General features: G+C 40.2%; 2 protein-coding genes across 2 annotated transcripts; both read right to left on the bottom strand.

The window, feature by feature from the left end:
- Nucleotides 1-564: 564 nt before the first annotated feature.
- bbs4 (Bardet-Biedl syndrome 4) lies at nt 565-13,522 on the bottom strand (the record flags this gene model as incomplete). Its single annotated transcript, XM_083998621.1, has 16 exons — nt 565-1,770; nt 4,170-4,374; nt 4,454-4,598; nt 4,700-4,769; nt 4,924-5,095; nt 5,980-6,132; nt 6,348-6,416; nt 6,547-6,601; nt 7,487-7,614; nt 7,704-7,757; nt 8,227-8,299; nt 8,552-8,663; nt 8,925-8,988; nt 9,425-9,504; nt 12,498-12,540; nt 13,463-13,522. The coding sequence occupies 16 exons, from the start codon at nt 13,520-13,522 to the stop codon at nt 1,616-1,618; spliced, it is 1,638 nt and encodes a 545-aa protein (XP_083854747.1). The 3' UTR covers nt 565-1,615.
- An 895-nt stretch (nt 13,523-14,417) lies between these two features.
- scamp2l (secretory carrier membrane protein 2, like) lies at nt 14,418-21,942 on the bottom strand. Its single transcript, XM_083994353.1, has 9 exons — nt 21,796-21,942; nt 20,671-20,748; nt 20,175-20,258; nt 19,330-19,456; nt 18,477-18,605; nt 18,159-18,318; nt 17,564-17,665; nt 16,934-17,051; nt 14,418-15,764 (listed from the first exon to the last, which is right to left on the bottom strand). The coding sequence occupies exons 1-9, from the start codon at nt 21,850-21,852 to the stop codon at nt 15,609-15,611; spliced, it is 1,011 nt and encodes a 336-aa protein (XP_083850479.1). The 5' UTR covers nt 21,853-21,942; the 3' UTR covers nt 14,418-15,608.
- Between the last annotated feature and the right edge of the window lie 1,807 nt (nt 21,943-23,749).

Genomic DNA, 23,749 nt, shown 5'->3' with positions numbered 1-23,749 from the left:
CATCCACATCACAATTCATATACGTAAATAATTTCAGTTTCTCTGTGACCTTCGGTGCAGATATTTTATGAGGTCCCATCTTACACAAGAACACTTCATCTCTTATTCATGTTCTTTTCCCCCACAGCCATTAGTGGATGTTCATCCTGACTGAGGAAATGCTTGGCTTGATGAGTGGTTCGGTGCTGTTGCATATTTCGCATGCACACAAACAATATCAATACATAAATATTTTACACTTTAGAAACAGATACTGGACGGTAAGTCTTCATCGGAGAAGAACTTTGTTGACAGTTTGAACATTAGCGCGGAGGAAGGTTTTCTTCTTGTTCAGAGCATGGACGGTGTCTTTAGATAATGAGGAGACTGTAAAAGGCTCTTAAACAACACTGTCCCCTGTCGGTGGTGCCTGCTGAACTGAGTGACCTTAACACAGGAGAACACACAGGTTAGACTTTGTAAAAGAGGCACAACACCCATTTCATTAAACTCTCTTCTTTAATATTAAATACATTACTCTCTATATATCCACATATGAAAGCATCTATCGCTATTTACACTCAACCCTCAAAAAAGAGCCGTACCATACAAACACCCTGTATCTATTCAGAGACATTTCTTTCTGTCCTCAGACTTCAACAGTGATTGTCGCAGCGTTTCCTTCACATGGTTTTTGCTGCAGGGAAGCCCAGCAGCTGAAGGACTGATACCTTCCCCGGAGAAGTCCATACAAGGAAAATGCATCATTCAGCCATATTGCTAGGCTCATCCAAGTATTAACATTTGCAACTGCACAAATGCACTTATCACCATTTTGTTGAACAGACATTCTTTGACTGCAACACCTGTCGGAGTTGGTTTTGATCTGCGCACGAAAACCTGCCACACCTACGCAGATTTATAAAAGAATGATTTTGGTTTAAAAAGCAGTAAACAATGAAGTGACATTCAATATTCCTGAAAAAAACCATATGACAGAGGCGCACGTCGACACTCGACATTACCCTTTTCATTGTAAAGGTGAATTACTGTGCGAGACATGAAATGTCTGTGCGCCACCACGCACCTAAACCACATGCCATTAACTCAAGGCTTCATGTCTAACTACAATGAGCTACAAGACCACACATACAGTAGCTCTGCTGCTGTTTAAAGGGATAATTCAACATTTTGGCAAATTGACCCATTGCCATAATCCCTATAGTTTTAGGAGTAGATTTGTGAGGATTTCTCTGGTGCAAGCAGTCTCTGCATTTACCTCGAAAACAACTCTGTCTGGTAACGTTCTGTTATTATCTCATAGTGTGGTGAATGTGCAGGTCACAACTTGTCCACCAGAGCATTTTGGAGTTGTTGGATTGTGTATTTGTTGAATTTGATGAGGGAAACCAAGAAATCCCATGAGCCTACGTAGCGTAGCTCCGCCGTTCTAAAAATAGCTTGCACCGACAATTAAAGGTAACGAACCTACTGATATGACTATAGGGATTATGGCAATGGCAAATTTGCCAAAATATTGAACTATTCCTTTAAGAACCTTTGTTTACCTTCATAACATGAGACTCAACTAATGACAAGGATGCCAAGTAAGACTGAAGCCACTAAGCTCATTTGTTCATTCCTCCACCTTAGTTTTCCTCTTGGAGGTTCTGGGTTTGGCATTTTCCGACTCTGCAGGTTCTGGGGAGCCTGGAGGATCGGAGGGCGGGCTGGGGGCTTTCTCCACATCAGGTTCTGGCTCCAGAGGCATGGAGGGGCCTTTAGAAACTCCTGAAAACCATACAAAAATAAGAGCTGATGACACAATTTTCAATTCATTTTTCACAAACTTTTTCAGTTCCCAATGATCTGCATAATGGATGACTTCAAGTATGTGCTTCTTGTTTTAATGGAATCTCACGCTGGCCACGGTGAACTCACAGGTCATAGTTCACCAGTGGTTGACTTTAAACATGTTGATATTCACCGACAGAGCACAGCTGAGGCCAACCACTGCCAATAGAAAACACTGATACACTGTGCTTGCTTCAGTGAAACCATGACATCACATCACGTTGTTGCCTAATGTGACTGTACAACTTTTAAATGATCCATTATTTAACCAGGACTCTCTCCAGAGATACATTATGTCTTTTACAAGAGAGACCTGACCTGACTAGGTGAGGAAGGTGTCACGTCACATTTTCCAGTTGTGAAATCTTCCATTTCATCACTTTAAAACGTTGGTGAAGCTTCAAACACAAATACTTTGACACTAACATTTATCTTGGACTCTTGTTTTTCACTGTAGCCATCTCTATAACACACATGGACGAGATTTAGAAGGCTGCTGAATGCCAGCGCAAACATGCCAGTACAAACACTCACCTTTTAGAACCTAACCATTTACAATGCTTTCGTTGGTGCAAATAACTTTCTTATATCACTTAAAGCAGAAGTGAGTGATATATTTGTGTTAATATAAGTCTTAAATAGTTCTATCTTCCGACAGCAATCACTTACATAGAGTGTTTGGACTGAATCACGGGTCTCTCAGTCCCTCTGCTCTGCTCTGAGCCGAAGAGAAAACATTTATCGTATCCTACAGTTTTTATCCAATGAGGAGAGAGAACGGCATGCAGGGCTGTGTGTGCAGCCAAGGAACGCCGTGAATGTGGTGACGTAGCGACGAGGACTGTTATGGTGCGTACAAGGAAACTCGTATTTTTCCGACCGTGAAGTGGTACCAGTTCGATCTGGTACGAGTTCACCGGTCGGAAGTTACGAGTGGCCGTTATAGTGACTTTCACCGGTAAAACAGGTCGGAAAAACACGAGTGGGTTGCCTGGAACGCTACAAAGTCGTAAGTTGTGACTTGAAGCTGTAATTTACGATTTCAAAAGCCTGCCTGGAACGCAGCATTAGCGAAAACGACCGGATCACTCACTTCTGCTTTAAGTTATCTTGTTATCAAGTTATCACTTAAATTAATTCATTTTTCATGTACAGTATGGTGTCTCAACAGTGGGGGTCAGAACTACTACTGGATCCTGACCTCCAGCTAAATCAAACTAGTTGTTGTAGCAATAGTGACACAAGCAAATACATAATAATCTCCTCTTTATATAGAGAGTAATTAGTGGCAGTGACTTTAACAGGCTGTAGACTCATCAGTCATTACATTAAAACTGGTAATCTTGTGACTGATATGTATACATGATGCATAGTTAATTTTGAATCGTTAATTTGATTTGAAAGATTATTTCTAGATTCAGTTGTCAGTGATAACATTGAGACAGGTGACTAGTTAAATGCTGATAGGTGTATATTTGACTGTGTAATGACTGGATGAAAACGTCAGTCACTGAACATGTACGCAGGGTTCTGACGTCATTTGTTAGCAGCTAAATAACACTGGTAGAAAACACAAACAAACTCTTCTGAATAACAGCATTCCTGTCGACTTACTTTTGAGAATCAATTCAGAGGAACCTTGAATTTATTATTTTACCTTTGTATGATTTTCTTTTGTTGCCAAGAATATACACTGGCTAGAGGTTAGCTTCTATTATTCACATATTCTATTTGGCCTTAGCCCATATACAGTATATTCAGTCTTGGAGAGCAGTGCAGACAAGAGATATTTTTAAGTTCTCATTTTAAATGAAAAATTGGGCTTTGGTTTAATGGAGAGAGGTGAGGGCTGTGAAATTTATCATCATCTGCACTGGCAGTGTAATACTGGACAGGATTTTTTTTTTTTCAACCTAATTTTCAGTCAGTGCTCAGTCTGAACAAACTTCATACAGAAGTTTGCCCTGGTTCTGGATTTGTCAGGTTTTGCATGTACATGTCACTTTCACATTCAATCAAAACATCACAACAGAAGCTTCACTTTCTCTCATATGGAAAAATACTAATGAGCATGATACAGAGTCACAATTTCATTTTTGCATTTCATTTTCACTAAAAATATACAAAAATGTTCCTTTACGTCTGAAGAATATGATTTATAAATCATTTCCGTCGCACCACAGTTCCCAGTATATATTTATGGTATGCTCCGTCACATTTTATCTTCATCAAAATATTGCAGCTTTTGTGATTTGGGGGATTGTGATTATTATAACAATTCAATGATCATTAAGCCCTACTTCACTTTCTATAAAGCATAGTGTGGCAGTTGGTACCTGTTGGTAACTGGATGTTCTTGTTGTAACTGGCAGCAGAGGACATGGCCTGACCCAGGGCTTGGTTAGTACCCAGTGGAGCGCCAGGGGTTTTGGCAGCTGCTGCTGAGTTAGGTTTTGATTTAGAGTCCTTGCCTGGTTTAATCCACACCAGACTCTCCGTCACCTGCAGAGCACCTCCCATCTTCTGAGCCATGTCCATCAGCTGTTAGAGACAGCTAAAGTAAGGCTTGACAACAAGTAATAACTTCAACAAATGACTTCGACAACAGGAACTACAGTACCTCAGGATCAAATTCAAAGCTGTTACTGCTGTCTCGAATTTGGTTGACTTTCCTCTCCATCTCCTGATACTGATCCAGAGCTCCCTTCTTGTCACCGTGATTATAGAGGAAGATCGCAAAGTTCAGGTTAACCAGGGGGTTGGATCTGTAGGAAGTTGACCACCAAAGGAGAAAACAATCAGTAATGTGATACAGCTTCAATTCATTATTTAATCCAGGCAATGAAAGAATGTAAGACAGACTCACTCATCCAGAGTCACAGCCTGTTCATACGCTCTGGTGGCATTCTCCACATCCTCCAAGTTGGTCAGAGCAACTGTTTATCATAAATATGAGACAGATGTCAACAGTTACTGAATTATCTAAAAATGCAAGAGCTGTTGCTTTCCCTTGCAAGTACAAATATCAAAAGATCTGCCATTATTATGTCTCTTTAGAAGCAAAATCTAATCATTAATGCCTTCCTCTACCTGCCAGCAACATGTAGAGTTCCCCCATTCGTGGGTTCAGGTTGATGGCTGCACTGAGGAAGTGGAAGGCTGAAGCGTACTGCTGCATCGTCAAGTGTACCAGACCCAGGTTGTACAACACTTTCCAGTCAAAAGGAGACAAGTAGTGGGCCCGCTTCAGGCAGCTGATGGCCTGTGGGGAAAATGAAGTTGGGAAAGAGAAGACAAAAGTATCTTAATAATGTATGAAGAACAAGCTCAGGAACCACAGATTCTGCAGGGGCATATATTACCATTTAGTAGGTATACCAATATATACAGTATATATTAGGGCCGGGACTTTAACGTATTATTAATTAATTACACAAAAATTAACACGTAAAAGAATTAACGCATTTTAATCGCACTTCATTTTGCACTGTGGAACATTTCTCACTGGATGAATTTCCAACTCTCGTCTTTTTGTCATAATCTTTCTCATCAGATGAGTCAAAACTTTGACTTCGTTTATTGATAGACAGTGTTACATTGTGGGAGATTTTGCTTCAAATGTGAATGACTGCTCAAAGTGAGAATGTTAGTGTGAAATATAACACTACACGTTGTTTTCAATAAAAAAAAGCATTTGCATAAAGCAATATTCGCTTTTCCATGTGGATAACAGTATTAAAATTATAATTCAAGGGACATTTAGAATAGATAAAAATGTGCGATTAATTTGCGATTAATCGTGAGTTAACTATGACATTCATGAGATTAATCTTGATTAAATATTTTCATCAATTGACAGCACTAACACATATAAACTGTACTTATAAATATGATCTCAGCAAATTGGATTAACAGTGGATCTGTAATCACTAGATGGTTTGTCTGTGTGAACAACTGAACAATATGTCCTAACTTGGCCTGTGTGTGCTACAGTATATGACTCTGTCTATGACTATGTCTTTTATTGTTAATTACTGTTAATCCGGATATTTGCTGATATATTTCAAAATGCAGCCTTTTCTTTGGTTATGCGCACTACCTTCATTATGTCTTTCATTGAGAAAACTCAAACACAGCATCACTCACAGCCACATATTTCTTCTTCCCAAAGAAGCACATGCCGATGTTGTTCCAGAGAGGGGGGTTCTCGGGCACGGCACAAGCTGCCACTCGGTACTTGTTCATGGCCACATCAAAGTCACCGTGGGTCTGCATCATGCTGCCTGCAGCCAGGATGGCCTGGGAATAAAAACAATGATTAGAGAGAGACATTAGAGGAAGATGCTCTCTTTGAAACAGCACATGATGAAAGACAGACCGTTCCACCTGACGGGGATTGACCTTATATTTTAACTGAGCTGCTCCATAAGAAGCCCTATGCACTGTCCTCAGGTAGCTTAGTAAGAAAGCTCAGTTTATACCAAAGTATAATGTTTGTTCAAGCACCCACATACCTTATAATTATTGGGGTCAAACGTGAGGGCATTTCCAAGATGCTCAAACGCTTTTTGGTATTTCCCAAGCTGATGAAAAATGAACACAGAAAATTATATTCAGTTTCAGATGCATATACTTGGTATGGCACTTATCCTGTAGTACACACCATTTCACTGAAAATATACCAAAAAACAAAACACAAAACATCCCACCTACCTGTAAAAACAGCAGGCCCAGAGTCGTCAGGAGCTCGGTGTTCTCTGGGGAATATCTGAGTTGAGAATGAAACAATCCAAATGAAAAATGTCACTTTAACTCTGCCTGTAATTACATTTAATACCTGCACTTATTCTTGGGCAAACATAGTTGATATTCAAGGAATCTGCTGATTATTCAATCAGGCTTTGATTCGGTAAATTGGGAAGTATTAATTATGACCTATGGGGGGTTTGAAGGGGGGGGGGGCAATATGGCTCAAAGAAAAATGTTAGAGAAGAGGCAGATCAGCAGATCAGCATTAAAATAAGACTCACAGTGGTATGTCTCATTAAAAGCAACCCCACTATTGGGGCACTTGATTAATTCATTTATCCCCAACAGGAGGTAGCCATAATGAGGCCTATTATAAACACTGATGTCATTTCTTTATTTACGCCATAGCCTGATGTTTAAATATTCAACATGTGAACAGAAGTGGAAATGAAAGGAATTTATACTAAAGTGAAGAGAACCCCAGGTTAAAATGTGGCGAGGCAGGAGCTTAGTGTGAAATTGAAGGGCCAAAGTGAGTGAAATTAGCTCAAAAGACTGGAAATCATCAGATAAACCAAGTGGGAGCAACAACTCTCCACTGAAACAGCCCCTCTGAGTATATTTACATTCTGCCATCATGAAGACAGAGAGCTGAGGCATGATTGACGGCCGCGATCACATGACCGTGTGTGATCGGGGGTCGCCAGAAATTTGTGATGTCAAAATGGGGTCATGAGCCAAAAAAGGTTGAGAACCACTGCATTACTGTATTTTTACTCCAAAAGGCTGTAAATGCAGGACCATAATGCTCCTACTGTACCTAGGATGATTGTTATTCATTACATACTGATTTCATACAGGTCTTGTCAGTGCTTTGTAGCATCCACATGTGCAGGTTACTCACTCCACTGCTCTCTTGTACACTTCAATGGCTTTGTCAGTTTCGCCAGCAACCAGATGAACCTTCCCGAGCATCATAAACGTTTTGTCGTGTTTATTTATGATGAGAGCCACGTTTAGATGATCTTCAGCCTGACACAGACGGAACATCAAAATGATCAGAACACTGTTTAATGAGAACAATTCGTAGCATGCAGCGTTGGTAAAATCCACATACTCACATTTTTGAAGTCTTTGATGAAGAAATAGCACACACCCAAATTATGACTGATCTCCTGGGGGAAGAAAATGCCAAATTTTACATGGAGTGTTGCTGCATGCTTAACTGAACAAGGCTGAGCTAAATTTAATTTCCAAAACTAAAAGTTATTTAAGACAACAGCTCTGTGGAATACAAATTCTACAGTATTAATGTCAGCAGTATTAGAAGCGACAGTTCAAATTTCCAAAACATGTGGGTGCGGGTGATTAATGGCCCTTGCCTGGCCTGTTTAATGCAATTTTAAAGGCTTTAAAGTAACACAGCCCTGGACCGGTTTGGAAGTGCAACCAAATTGTTCTTGATAAATTGTTGCCTGAGTGAGACAAATTGGTTCAGTCTAAGTTTTTCTGTCTAAAATGTGGTGAGAATTTGTTGAGAACTTGGTGTTCGGAGAGAAAGGTGCCAAGCCCACTGAGCATTTTCCCTGACAAACTTTAAGACAAAGCAGACACTCAGCACACAAAGTGTTTCTTTTCTTTTACCCAGTCTTTGTCATTGAGCCTTGCAGCTTCATGGTAGAATTCAATGGCTGCTTTGTGCTTTCCCAGGAGAAATCTGCAAAATGAATAAACAACAATAATCCACATAAGATATTAACCCATCTTAATCACTGCATGCTGAATAGCTATTAATAAAATCCCACAACTGTGGAATACAGTCACTGGGGGTGGATTAATTTCCCCCTACTGTTAAAAAAAGTTTGGGCCGCAACTGGCTTGCAGTTCGCCTGTTATCAGTGCTTATTTCTATTTTGAGTCTAATGGAGATGGGTTGATGCATCCAAGGACTTGAGGGCGGTAGACTCACAGGGATCTGGCCACTTGCTTGAGATTGTCAGCACTGCTGGGATTAAGGATGGCACAGCTCTGAAACAGCTCCAGGGACTGCTGGATCTTGCCCTCAAGACGCAAGATTAGTGCTGCAGGAGGAAATTAAAAAACAAAAAAGAGAGGATCTTAATCTAAATGAGGAAGTACGAAAAAAAAAAAACACATTAAAAAATCAAAGGCACAGCATGGGGTCCAAAGAGCAGATTTGGAGGGAACTAAATGATGTATTGAGGAGCTTGGGCGTTGACTACCACACAGGCTTCATTTGATGTAGCTGTTCGTTAACATCATACAGTACGTGTTTGATGTGTTAGAGAGAGAGAGAGGCTACTATGAAAATGACGGCTCACCTTGAACATATATGGCATATTCACACATTCCATTAGTCTCCTGCAGCTGCTCTTTGATGATCGCCTACACGGACACAGAAAAGAGAGACAATGTCTACAAGTGAGGCGGATGTTATTTCTGCAGGTATGAATGGGGACGTTGCCTAGAACATGACATGCTTGAATAAGAAATACTTTAGGATGTGCTGAAAACCAACTCTAGCGTGATTCTAGTGTGAGTATGATAGCATATTCTTTACGCCTGAACGTATTTCATCCTATATAAATGAGATCCTGTATTCAGAGACTTTATTAAATACCTGAAGTGTTCATGTGGGAATACGCAGATCAGTGTAGTGAATTAGGCCATAATGAAGTACAGAGTTAGACGGGACCTTGTACATGCCGGGCATTCATTATCCTCATTATGTTTAAAAGGTCAACCAGTCCAGTAGTGAGCTGGGACACAAGTCAACGACAGACTAAACCATAGGGGGGGCGGAAGGATGGAGCTGCTTTACCTTACAGGTATCATAGTCTTTGCGGATATAGTGCTGGTGGATTAGCCAGTTTCTCCTCTCCACAATGGGAAGCTCCGGAGCTGGGGTGGGCGGAGGGACAGAAGAAGATGAGAAGACTGTAATTTCAGATGTCTAGGAAACTTTTAAACTCATTACCCTTAACTGTTCAGATGATGTCTTATTCAGCTGATAAGTGAATGAGTAATCCTGAAAGTGCCCTCCTTTCGCAATCATTAGTAAGTCTCTGATCTGACAGTTAACATTGATGTAACACTTCAACATAAATCCATGGGCTAAATTTAAGTCAATTCACCAGACGCATTGTAAATCTCGGCTCGTTAGCAAGTTTTGGCTCACAAGCAGACGGCTCAGGCTATTAAGACTTATGTCTATTTGGACTATTTTTAATTCATACCGTCTTTCTTTTCAATTTGACAGTTGAATAAATAATCCTGAAAGAACCCTCCCACTGCAGTCACTAGCGAGTCTTTGATCTGACAGTTAACATAGATGTTAACACTTCAACCAAAAACCCTAGGCTAAACTATAATCAATTCACCAGCCACACTGTAAATGTCACCTTGTAAGCAAGTTTTTCGTTACAAACACAGTTTTTTTTTTTTTTTTTTTACCCTTCCCCGTTTCTCTTTTAATGTCTCGGCAGGCTGAGAGATTCTTCCCGTTGCCTGGGCAACAATGTCTCTCGCAAGCCAGGTGCTTGTGACAGAACAGAGGGCGTAGAGACGGAGTAAAAGAGGGAGGCTGTAGGAACGAGCGGCACAATGCAAAGCCAGCTTTAGAAAGGGTTAGGTAACCTCAAGAAGGGGAACAACAATGCTCCAAGTCCTCTTCCCAGCGGAGTACAACATTTCATTTTACAAGCAAGCGAACGTAATTCCAATTCGAGTGAGTTTGATTCTGGTAATCCTGTTATCTTGCACCTTCTACCTTCCCTCCGAGGCTAAAAATAGGATTCAATGCGTTGTGAAACGAAGCGCCGGGCTTTGAGTCTGCCACTGACATTGGGGAATATCATTAATGAACTGCCTATGTAGAAATACAGTGTGAATTACACTAAAGCTCCCTTCTGTTTTTATCTGTCAGCGCTTCAAGCTGTGCTCTGTCGATGCGCTGCTAGAACTGGAGCCTCTTCCAACTACTTCACAGAAATCCTCTCCATCGTCGAGTGCGAGAGACTACACGGCCTTCACACGTTTGCCGCGTCAAGATTCGGAACGGCCCTATTTGTAGCAACCTAATCCGCTTTCTTCCTGCTGAGACAGCAATAATATTCTTGTCTCTGGGTTTCAGCTGTGGCCCTGTGGTGCTCCAGTGTCCACACACACAAAGCAGGGCAGATTTGGAGAAGAGAGATGGGATACATGTGTGACATGTATTCCTGCAACTACCGTCTGAAAGAAGGGTAGAAGAGGAGGAAAGAAGAAGAGCGCAGCATGAGGTCTCCTAAATATAGTCCTGTAAAAAAAACTTTATCCCAAACATGGAGGAATTTTCTCATTGTTGTATTTGATCTGGCTAATGCTAAGACAGATTTGCCTTCCATGTGCTTCAACCATCTGTTAAAAGGGGATAAGAGCGGCGAAGAAGCATGCTGAGATCAAAAGACACATGGTGAGAATGTAATGAAAAATATGATGAAAATTATTTCGGAAATTTTACCGCAAGAAACTTCAAACACTCGTGGTCTTGTCAAGCTATCTATTCTCGTATTCAACCGTCAACACTTATTCTGCCCAGGAATTTGACCCAAATGAGCGTTCATATCTCGAAAAAGGCAGATAACTGTACTAGTGTCAAGAAATTTACTTGATTCTATAAAAACCAAACATACCGTCCTGAAAAAAGGTGAAATGGCTGACATTTTGTTTTTTCCTTTTCTCTTTTTTTTCTGGTTTCAGATTTATTTTTAGGACTTTCTGGTGGGCATGCTCAAATTTCCCCACTGTGTGAACTGCATTGCACAAAACATAATAATAAACATATAGTGTATTCATTGTGCATAATGACTAATTTTGTGTGTAAAATACATAACCCTAATGCGATGATGTAAAAACAGTATGAACACAGAAGCTTGATAAAAGTGTAATTTCTGACTTTTTATTGGATGGTGGTTCTAAACTATACACAATCAATTATTTCATATTTTCAGAGTCTTCATACTCATCTGTGTGTCACTTTTTTACATGCATGAAATGTCTACAACATGATGAGGACACAATTCCCTTAATAAGCTATTAAGTTAGTACACCTGACTGCCATTATATTTTTATCACACAAGTGGCTTTTACAAATTGTGTCCATAAATTCTGAACTTAGTCTATATTTTATACCATTATGCAGAATTTTACTGAATGGTTCTTCCAAATATTGCACTCTAATAATAAAATATAGTTTATTAGATTCATAGGAAGAATAGCCTAATAATTCAGAGTTTTTTTGTTTTTCCCTTAGTTGTGAAATATTTTGTTCATGTAGGGGTACTGTACACTTAGCTACATTACACTACCCAATACAAATCTAATATTACTTTCTGGTTTTATCGCTCCGTTACTCGTCGTCACCTTAAATTAAATTACCATTATTTCCTCACGTTACACTAACTACACAATGGAAAGGGTTGACATGCCATGTGAGGGATCCCTGCATGCAAATACAATATGACAAAGTAGCGTGTACTGAATTGCTTATATAGGACTTCTCAGCACTGATGACAATAATTACAAAACAATGTATTAACTGGCAAATGACAAATGGCAAAGTAGACCATAATGATGAGTACAAAATATCCTGAATTGTTGACAAACATTTTTCACATAGGAATGTCTGCAACATGGCTGACTGTTATTCTGGATGCAAGGCTTATCCCTTCTAGGGACAGTGAAGAGAAGAGTAAGGGTGACCTCTGCAGGACACTGTGTTGCAAACTCACTCACTTATCAGCTGCACACAACTTGACAGACATTAATTACAAAATAATGGGCGTCACAGAAGGAATTCTGTTGCTTGAAAACCATCTTGTAAGATGACTTGCAAGTGTTAGTTTATGCTGTACCTTTAGGGGCCCGGCGTTTCTTGGCTTCAGCAGAGACTGGGAGCTGAAAAATCACAATTAAAACACAATCAAGTAAATACTTAACAGCAAACATATAGTGTCTCATGGGCAGGACTGTCTATAAGAGTGACACAATCTAAGTACAATGGCAGTCAGCATTAAATACCTTGTCTCAAAACCTATTCAGTTCAAAACAGATCACAGCTCTCCATATAAGATGAAAGTGTATTGTATGGGCTGGAGCAGATGCAAAATATATTATTACAAACTTTTGGTTGGGGATTTAACATCTCTAAAGGAAATTATGACAAGAGTGTGAGGTTGCTGACATGGAGTTTGAACTCTCTGAATAAAGAAGAGCTAGAATATGTTTACATTATTAGTTCTGCGATAGAGCTACCTTATGTAGGCTACAGGTAGATGGATACATGCACAAGTCCAGCGTTCAACGTTCATTCAAGTCATCCCCCTATTTGACTGACTGGTGCATTCAAGCAGATGTTTTATCTGCACCGTGTACCAATACTCTCCACAGCTCGTCACTTCCTGACAGGTAGATGTTCAGGCCATTGCATAGCTGGGATTTGTGGTAAAGCCAGATCTGTGTCAATAAATAGTGTTACCTATCGAATAAAGCGGTTTTGGTTTTTGTAAATGCACGTTTGCACTGTCACTGCACTGTAGCTCCGAATGTTACCTCTCAGCTTTGACTTTGTCCTTGGAGGAGCAGGATTATACACAGTGCAAGTTGCTGCTAGCTGTGGCTAATTAACTTAGCTCTGACTTAAGAGTCGGCTAGCCAGGCAGCTAGCTGCCGTTCAAACAACTAACGTTACACGACGGTTGTTTTTAAACCTGGCGTTACAACAACTCCCTCAGGTGTCACACTACAACTCCCCCCAACTCTTCCTTCACTGGTGTATTCACACAAGCAAAGGTTGACAAGCTTTGGCTCTTGCACTCACCACCGTGGTCGCTTCTTGGTCCGCCATCTTGGGATGAGCAACACTAAAAGCTGTTGCCATGGATACATCTGTGGAATGCGGAGGTTGAGCCGGCCAGGGCCCAGTGATCCTCGAGGCAGGCTCATTTCTATTCCTTGGATACTGAAAATGTTCACCTTTCTCAAATTTGTAATCATAAGAAGAAACCGAAAACACACATTGCTATAGATTCACACCATTTCTGCAGTGATTCTTCTTTTCTTTCTGGCTATATTTGTTTACAAAATAGCCCCTTTTTTTTATTTGTTTAATTTTAATAAATTAAAATATAAAATATATACAAATTAGTTAGGTATTAGCAGTTTGGCTAACTACTGATAAATAAGTGAAAAAAAAAGAAAAGAATTGATTGTGATGATTAATCTGTGTATCTAATCAGGTTTGACAGTCAGTCTTGATCTGGGAGCTAGGTTTAAAATAACTCGCATCAATGTATACTGCTGCATTGTCAACTGTGGTATTAAACAACAATAACTTATGTTAACTAACACCAGCATGCATGCAGTTAACATGTGTCATCCTACGTTACTGTGTGGTGAGGGGACAGTAACTTAGCATGATGCTTCAGAATGGGGCGTATCCTGCTAGTGCCACATCTCACTGCAAGTTTGAAAATCTCTTATCTTAAAAAGATGTGCAGGAACATACAGACAAAACCTCTCCAGTCTCAAAACACTAAAACTGTAACTGCCTCAACACAACGGTGTCATGTTGCTAAACATGAGTTGATGAATCAAAGACCTACCTCTATTATATACTTTGCATTATAAAGCTTTTCTACAATTTGATTACATCTTTAGCAGGTTAGCATGCTAAGCTAAACATGATATACATTTTCAAAAAGAGAGAAAACAGTTTATTAAATGTTAAGACAGAGAAGCAATTTCTATCTAACACCCCTCCACTAAATGTTTTAAATAAGTCACCAATATTTACAACATATCTCATTACACACTCCGATCACTGGGGGGGGGGGGGGGGGGGGGCTCCACCTTAAAACACATTTCTCTATAAAGACAAGCAGAATCAGACAATACATTAATAATAACCAACAGCTTTGTGCTTAAATCCCAACACAAAAATTGGTAGGTCACTCATGTGTAAAGGCCCTGAGGTTACACCTACACAAAGTAAGTCAGTATTACAGTAACATGTATAAACAATCTGTGACTATTCAGTAACACATAACTTTGTCTGCTGTAGAATTACCATGGAGATAAAGTCATTAGAAAGGATGCTCTATAAATAAATATTGTTCTTTCTGCTCATTAGTGTGCTTTCCTTTTTTAGTACACATGTAAATTCTACGCTAAGTCAGTAACTTTACATTAATAAACTTGTACCTTCTCTGGAGCAAGAGTCCTTCCCGTGACAGAAACGTTAATGGTTATTTCTATCAAGTCAACCTGAAATAAAACGCACCAGTAAAACCATGTCTTCATTGGCCCACAGAAGAGCTTTTTGTCTTACTTCATCTAAATCAATAAGCTGATCGAAACAGTAGAAAAAACCCATCACCTTCATTAATCATCAGCTTATCCAATACAGTATTATACACATGAAGATATGAAATTTAGTGAGAAACAATTACAGTGTAACATCGAACAGGATGCATTTCATAGTACAGGCAACCAGTGAGGAGTAGCCAGAAAAAGATATGAATTTAATGTAATGTAACAATAGACAGGGTACCCTGTATGGCTGTACATACTACTGCAGCATCCATGTTAATCTACTATGCCAAATTGTTCCAGTTTTCAGTGATGACATATTGCCAATTCACCTTTGTCATTCCCACTCTCTCTCCTTTTTGCCTTGTTTGATTCAACTTCCATTTGTCACTTCCTACATTTCCCAGAATACACTCAATATCAACAGCATGAAGTTTGAACACGCAGATGAGGCAGGTTAAGACTTCAGTAACAACATGTGCAAGTCATTGCATGCAAGTGCAAGACCTCTAGCTTCTCTTCTGTATTATACCAGTAACTTTAAAGGTGTTATATGGAGAAAGGGGAAAGCCTCAGAAGACTTTCCATGAAATAGTCAAACCCCTGACATGGCTAGTCTGGTGCATCAGACAAGAGACTAGCCTAAAGGAAACAGTCTAATTTCCCTGACCCCTGCCAAAGGCTCCCTGGGCAGCAGAGGAGGCAGCACCGGCTGCAGCAGACTGGAAGGTTCGGTTGGTCAGGACTCCTTGGGAGAACTCCTGCTGGGCCTTGGTGAAGCTGGCACCCGTCCGTCTGTACTTAGAGTGGACCTGAGGAAACGAAAAAAAGGGACAGAGCTTTAGAAATCAGACCAGATGATGAATCACACATGCCACTGGAAATTGTGTCAGCTTTCACTGTTCACCTGAGCACTTGGGAATTTTCAAAGTGAGGCTCGCCTGAGTGAACTGAAAAATTGTGTTGAAAAGATTCTTTTCTCCAAGGATTTTGTAACATTTCCAGATAGTTATTTTTGGCAGTTTCAAAACTTTTCACTGCTTTTTTCTCATCAACTACAGTACTTGACAAAATGGTGCTGGTTGTCAATCAGTGTGTGTATTTTGATACAGATTTGGGTCAAGATCCAAATAGCAATTTTTCGAAACGCATCTGTGTCTCTATCAAAATAACACATTTCTAGGATTGTGCTGGCTCTGTTGACATATCTGTTCTCTTACTGCTTTCTAGTTGATTTTCTTACACAGCAACAACAAACATTTGCAGGAAACAATGAGGGACTATGTGGCTCTCAGGCCTAACACAGCGTCTTAACACTGAAATGCCCTAACGTCTTTGTCCGGCCACAAAGTGCTGCTGTCCTCAAAAAAAGCCGGAAAACACAGTTGCTTTTCTAGTGGGTAAATTGTTCCAATTCTCATTTATTTTGTTTTCTGTAAAGACTGTGTTGACTATTTCCAAATGAAATGTTTATAGGCTCAACTTCATGACCTGCCTCAGTGTGTTTCTGAGCATATATACAGTATTCATTCAGCAGTTTTCAAATCTCCATATTTCCTGTGACGGCTTTGTTGCCCCTTGCTTGCAGCTGCTGTTCAAAGTTTCTGTCACCACCATTTTTAGTTTCTCTCATTATATTTCTCCCTTTGATCTGTTGTAGCCGACTGAGTTGGAGTGAGACTAAACAACATGAAGTTAGTGTGAATACCTATATTTATATATGTATACCCCACCATGTCTGACTCTATTTTGAGCAACTTCAATCAATGATAAGGGGCTGATCTCTAGTGCAAATGCACTGTATGTATAGACTGCCATTTTTGTTAGAATATTCAAATTAGGTTTATGTAACCTGCTGAGAGACTCAGATTGTAAAAGGTGGCTCATGATTATTTGAATGTACAAACCATTATCTATTACTATTAACAGTATTTCCTGTTGTGAAAAAAAGTTGTAAACACTCTACAGTACATCAGCGTACCATTTTCAGTAGGATGACAGCCAGCACAGCATTCACGGTGAAAAAGCCGGCGACCACCATCATGACCACAGCCACAGCCAGGTTTGTGTTGATCATGCTGATCGATGAGATCCATCCACTGCCAACAACAGAGACATCCAATCACATTACCATGTGTCATGTCACATTATTCTCTACAGTGTCTACAGCATTAAAAAACTTATAATAAAATTTAACCTGCTCCAGTGACCAATGGAAAAGCATGAATTTTGAAAAAAGCGAGTGATGGAAAGTAGAAAAGCCTAGGACATTTTACAAAGATATAGAAAAGAAACCCAAAGAGAAAATGTCCACACACTTACAAAGCAGCAACCCAGACAAGTTAGGGCAGCAGGAATCTGTCAAAGAGATGCAAGAGAGAAGATAGAGGAATATACACACACACAAACACATACAGTAGGTGTGAATGAAGAAACACACTGACCCATGCATACCCATATTTACTAAGCAGCTAACCCAAGCAGAGTGCACAAACTCATATTAACTAATTGATATAGAAATCTATTGCAGCAATAAACAACTGTCTCATGCATTTATACCACTTTCACCAAACAAGAAGATTATTAGTCAGTCACATAGGTCCTCACTGACCTGTTTCCCCAGTGGGGGATGCCCACAGTCTGGATAATGTACACTGCCACTTGGAAGAAGAAGACAAAAAAGAAGAAGAAGAAGCTGAAGGAGCTGTCAGACCTGGGGAATAAAAACAAACAGTTCAAATGTTATTTAGATAATAAACACGGTAGATAACAGATTGTACCATTCATTTGAAGCCCCCCAATTTTAAGACTTGTGTACACACACTGAAAATTAAATATAGAGTTTTTCTAAAATTTTCTCATAGGCCAGGACTGGAGGCAAAACCCTCAAGAGAAATTAATTTTGAAGATTTAATTTTATTTACATTATTCTGAATAGTCCTGCAGTCTTATCTTATCTTATAACTTCTTCAAAGCAGAAATGGGGAACGAGATTGTTTAAACTTCTATGAAAGTTTAAAAAATCTATTCTACTGCTGGTACAATTTAAATGTCCTTCCAGTCCTGTATGTAATGCAAAGTGAACAAAAAACAAAATACATATCATCATCATCATCATCATCATCATCATCATCATCATCATCATCATCATCATCATCATCATCATCATCATCATCATCATCACAAAGCTGGTGAAACGGTGCTACCTGAAGGCTTTGTAGACAGGCCTGTACCAACAGATGAAGGACACAGGGGTGAAGAGGACGAACCAGAGGATGGACAGACCGAAGTCCACTCCATAACTACTGCCTGCAGTGAAGTAAGCCAGGCAGGCCAGCACGTTGAGGAAGAGAGTGGCACTGTGGACTGGAGACACACAGCACACAGGAAACCAATGAACCAGGCTCTTTTTTTTGTTTGTTTCACAAGATAAAGAACTTGTTTACACATAAAACCGGATGTACAGTAAACCATACTATCCTACAGATCAATGACTTTCCTATTCAGCATGTAGATGTACATACACATCCAGAGGTAGTACATCCTCTTGCAGATCTTGCGGTACTCCTCAGGGATATCCTCCTCAAAGTCCTGGTAGAAGCACGGTCTCACAGGGGAGAAGCTGGGAAGTGGTGGCCAGTTGTTCTCCTTAGCTAACAAACAAAGATTTCACAGTTTGATTATTCTGTTGCAACGATTCTTAGAGTTCACACACACCACATAATGTAACATGGCACTTATGCTGCCTTCACATGGAGTCCGGCAGACGGTAAACGGTAAACGCCGCTGGATGGAACGGTAAAATCAAACAAACAAACAAAATTTGAGCCCACTTTGGGTCATAAAATTAATGTGATAACTCATCTTTCAGACGTTGTAGGCCAAACTTTGTGCAAAATTCTATTTTTGAGTAAATCCGGGATGAAAGTGTGTATTTTTTTTTTCCGCATTGGATAATGCAGGTGCACGGATTATACGTCAGCCTGTACACGATTCACCAGCCACTGATATTGGATCCGTCATCCGTCATTCAAACGTCACGAGAGACACGCACACACACACGGAGCTCTGTCTCGCCCCAAGCTTTGAATATCCCGCCCGCTCGATAACGACCAATCAAATTCGTTTTCCTCACTCGGGTAAACTCGTGTTGCAGCTCGTGACAACTCGGCGCGACAAACAGGACAAACGGCCATTTCTGTACACCTTTAAAACATTTGAACTCAAGACGGCATTGCTGTTTGCCGTTGCCGTCCACGGTATTTTTCGTTGGCCTCTCCCAAGTTTTACCGTCGTCCTCTCGTCCACTAGAATGACATCCGGTCTGCCGTCTGCCGGACTCCATGTGAACGCAGCATTAGAACTGCAGCCTCTTACCTCCAGTGTTGGCTCTGCCTGCGCTCCTGTTCTGGAGCTCCTGCTCCTTCCGCTCCAGCTCGGCTGCTTTCCTCTCCAGCTCCTCCTGCTGTTTGATCAGGTTAGCCTGGCCAGCAGCTGCACTGGCCTGAGTGAGTGAGTGAGTGAGTGAGTGAGTGAATGAGTGGAAGACCAAATTTCATCCTGATCATAACTGCTGACACACTACTATCAGAGTAAACAGTAGCACTGAAATTGAAAGTGTGACAGCAGAGCATCTACTTAATGTCTGAGATGGTAGATTGCATGTGGCATGTTTTGAAATGTAAAATGCTAGAATATTATGATGACAAAAATAAATCAAGCCAAATATTGATAGTGGAGTATGTGCTGGGCAATAGGTGACAGAATATTGCACCAAATAGCACTTTGGACTACAACTTTGTAAGTAAGATTACATAAAAAATATACAGGTATATATATATATATACACACACACACAGGTATATAATATACAGAACTGGTGACAGTTCTAGGATCAAAATAACTTAAACGTATTTCTCATATTTACCATAATGTATTTTACATTATGAGCCTTTATAGCCCTGTATGATTCTCTCAATTTTAAAATGTTGATGTTTGGCTCAATACTTAATGGCTGATTAGGCTCCACTGTGTTCTAATACACTCCCTCTTCATCAGCTTAGTTAAAACTGTTTTATTGCCATTATCCTGATATATTACATTCATAACCCCAGTCAAACCTAACAGGTTAGTTCATCTCAACTGAATGGCTGCAATGTGACTCAACTCCATCTTCTTTAATTTCCTTCATTTATAAATGTGTATGTCTATGTCTGACTCACTTGTGCGCTCTGCTCCACAGAGGTCTGTAGGACAGCAGGTTGAGAGGCTGCAGAGATGGGGATGGTTGTGCCAGTATGGGTTCCCTGTGAAACAATGGATTCAATCTGTTTTGTTCAATGACTTCTCGTAAATCACATCTATAGAAAGATAACAAACTGGGGCCAACTAGGCACAGGCACAAAGCCTCCATTTGGAAAGCCTGTTAAAATTTCTTGATGTTAAGTCAGTCAGACTAATGTAAACAGATGGAAAATGACTACAAGGAGCCCCAAAGTGACAACAAAGAAATAACATGACACCAAACAACCACTGGGAGACACAAAATGACCACAAAGAGATACCAAACGACTACACGTTGTTATTATTTGCAGTCGTTTTGTACCTCTTTCAGTTTTGTTGGTCATATTAATGTAGAAGAAGTGTGTGTCTGAGCTTAGAGGCCCATTGTCTCATAATCTGTTTATGATCAGAGTGCTATAAACAAGAGGAGCAAACCATGTCAGTTGCAGAGAATGGGTTGAACTCCCCAAAGTTTTCAGTGGCTCCGCTGGTAGCTTGGGTGACCGAGGCATCCTGTAAAAGAAAACCAAGATGTAACTCAATGTTATGCTGTATTATTTGTTGCGTCCAAGAGAGCAGCAACCAGTCCAGGAAGAGCACTTGAAAGCAACACTGCATTAACTAGCCTATGGACTCTCGATTCTGTTTAAGGTTTGCATAAGCATACAGGTTTTTTACTCAAAGTAAATATTTGGCGAAGACATCTTCACCTGTACATTAACATGACAGCCTGGAGCTGTTAGTCCAGGGGTGTCAGTTATTATAGTTCAGGGGCCATACAGCGCAATTTGATCTGAAGTGAGCCAGACCAGTAAAATAATAACATAATAACCTATAAAAGCACAAAAACTCTAAATTCTTCCCTTTGTTTTAGTGTAAAGAAGTACAAGTAGGATACATTATGAAGATGTTTACAGTTAATGGATCCTTTTACAAAACATTATGAACAACTTGAAAATACGTGCAATTTCAACACATTATGCCTTTTCTGCCCTCTATGTAATTTTCCCACTTGGCAAAATTCATCCTGTTGGCCGGATTGGACCCTCTGGCGACCAGTTTTGGCCCGCGGACCACTTGTTTGACACCCCTGTGTTAGTCGATTAACTGAAAACAAGAGGTCACCTCCGGCTCCCAACGAGGACCCCTTCAGAGTACGAAGTCCACCATTAAATACCATGGTGAACCCTTTAGCTCTAGTTAACATAACCACTCTCTCAGTATTTATCAATGGCGCACTGAGGACTAGTCACTGCGGATGGCTACAGCAACAGCAGGCACCTGTTCGTGGATAAACTCACCTGTGCAAGTAAGTTGACAACTCTCGTACAGCGTATACACTGTGTAACAGATAATAGTTAAATATAGCCTCAGATTAGACTCCAACGTGTCATACTTGATACAAGGGACGAGTCTTTAGCCAGGAAATACTGAGGCCAAACCCAGCAACCAACCAAACAGGTTTTTGTTGGAGCACTATCCCGGTCTATCACTTTACACGAAAGAAAAAACCCCTCTCAAAACTCGGCTATCAGACGTAAAAGGAACCAGGAGTCTCACCTGGAAGGGGTTGACGTCCACCGGGTCGACGAAGGGGTTGCTGTCAAATCCCGACATTGTGGAGAAAAGTTGACCTGTGGTGAAATAAACAAAACGACAGCTCCCGTCTCCCGGACGGCGGCAGCTCCAGAGTCCTGACGGTGCTGCGGCTGCTGCTGCTGCTGCTGCTGCTGCTGCTGCGGTGACGCTGCGCCGCTCTGCGCATGCGCCACGCGAGCGGCGGACAACGTCACCGAAGGTTGTCCCGACTCGAGTCATTTCTAATCAATTTAGCTTCCCCCTTTATTTTTAGAAATAACGTCAATTGGTTTCAAATGCGCAGTTCTCGTGACAGTCTGAATTCAGTCCATTGTGGTGAACGTACAAAGTGAGCTCTTGTTCGCTGGTGAAGGAGGTATTCACATTTAAATACTCGTAAAAACTCCTGCATTCAAATGCTACCTCTATGTACAATCAGGAAAATGTGCTTCAAGTGTAAAAAACTCAACACGTAAAAAGTGTGCCTCATTACTCCTGTTGAAGGTGAGGTGCCCATAATATTATAAAACCATTTTCCTAAGTCTGACTGCCACTATTAACTCCAGATACAGGCTGACCTATAACTTTCTCTACCAAACCTATATTACACCGCAACAATTGCATAATAATATAAACCTGAGATATCCTGCATGTGCTTTAGATGGCTCATCTCTGCACTGCACTTGGTTATGCACAAAACTCAATACATTCTGGCATGATTTTTCTGACATCATGACAAAACTTCTAGGACTGCATCTCCCAGACTAGATCCTTAACTCAACTTGCGTAGGAGACACTACAAATATGCACAATTAAGAAAACCCCAAAAGAAGTTCCTCACCCTGGCCTTGTGTGTTGCCAGGAAGTGCATAGCCATCATGTGGAAGTCTGACTCCCAGCTCCCTATAGGAAGATGGGTTTCAGAAAAGAATAGCTGTTTTTCACTTGAAAAAATTGCATATACACTCAGAAATGACTACCACACACAGAGAGATGGTGGCAGCCTTATATGGCATATATGGACACCTTGCCAACTTCTATAGTGGACAGGTTATAGAAAGGTTATTAAAATGACAGCCCCTTGGAGCTATAAGTCTGTATTTCCATGTACTATATCTTGTTAAATTGAAAACTGTAAATGAAATATTCTAAAAAAACAACAACGACAACAAAACACTATTTCCATACTAAAAGGCTTTCAATTTTCATTATCAAGTGATCAGCTAATTATTTTTCTCAATTTGGTTTGCAGAATATCATCACAATTACCCAGAACCCAAAGTGACACCATGATGAATGCCAATTATCTCTGGAAACTAGCCCAAAACCAAAAATTATTAGAAAATAATTAAGATTATTGAACCAGTCACTTAACCTATTGATTATTTCAGCTCTACTCTTGGGTGTTGTTGACAATCTACAGTAATTAGTTTATTCTGTAGCAGTTCATCATATTGTAAGTGTCAATTCATTTATTTTGCAATTAACAGTTGGTAAAAAAAAAAAATTCAAGTGTAATAAAAGTATTAATTATTAACCATTTACAATACTTGAACAAATGTTAACTACTTTTAGTCTTTTTAAAACTTTATTCAGGTCACATAAGTTGCCTTCAGGTGCAATAATGTACATATTTTGGTTATTTCTTCTATGAGCTATGATTGTCTCTTACTAGTCGTGTGTGTTTAGCACACTGACTCACTGTGAGAGTGATAGTGGCCTGTTTGGACTGTTGAATGTAATGGACCATCGCTGCTGTTAATGATAAAGTGTACTTTTTCTACTGTGACATGTCAAAATGCAACTTGGAAAAATAAACATATAAAAAAAAACATTCTCAGTAATAACGACAGAAGACGTTGTGACTTTATGCTTTTGCTTGGTTGCTATTGAGCAAACACTTTTGGAGACAGGTAGTGGGGATGGGTTGGGGAGC

The sequence above is a fragment of the Trachurus trachurus genome, assembly GCF_905171665.1.
Source record: "Trachurus trachurus genome assembly, chromosome: 3".
Classification (NCBI taxonomy): Eukaryota; Metazoa; Chordata; class Actinopteri; order Carangiformes; family Carangidae; genus Trachurus; species Trachurus trachurus.
This window is presented reverse-complemented; position numbering and strand designations above follow the sequence as displayed.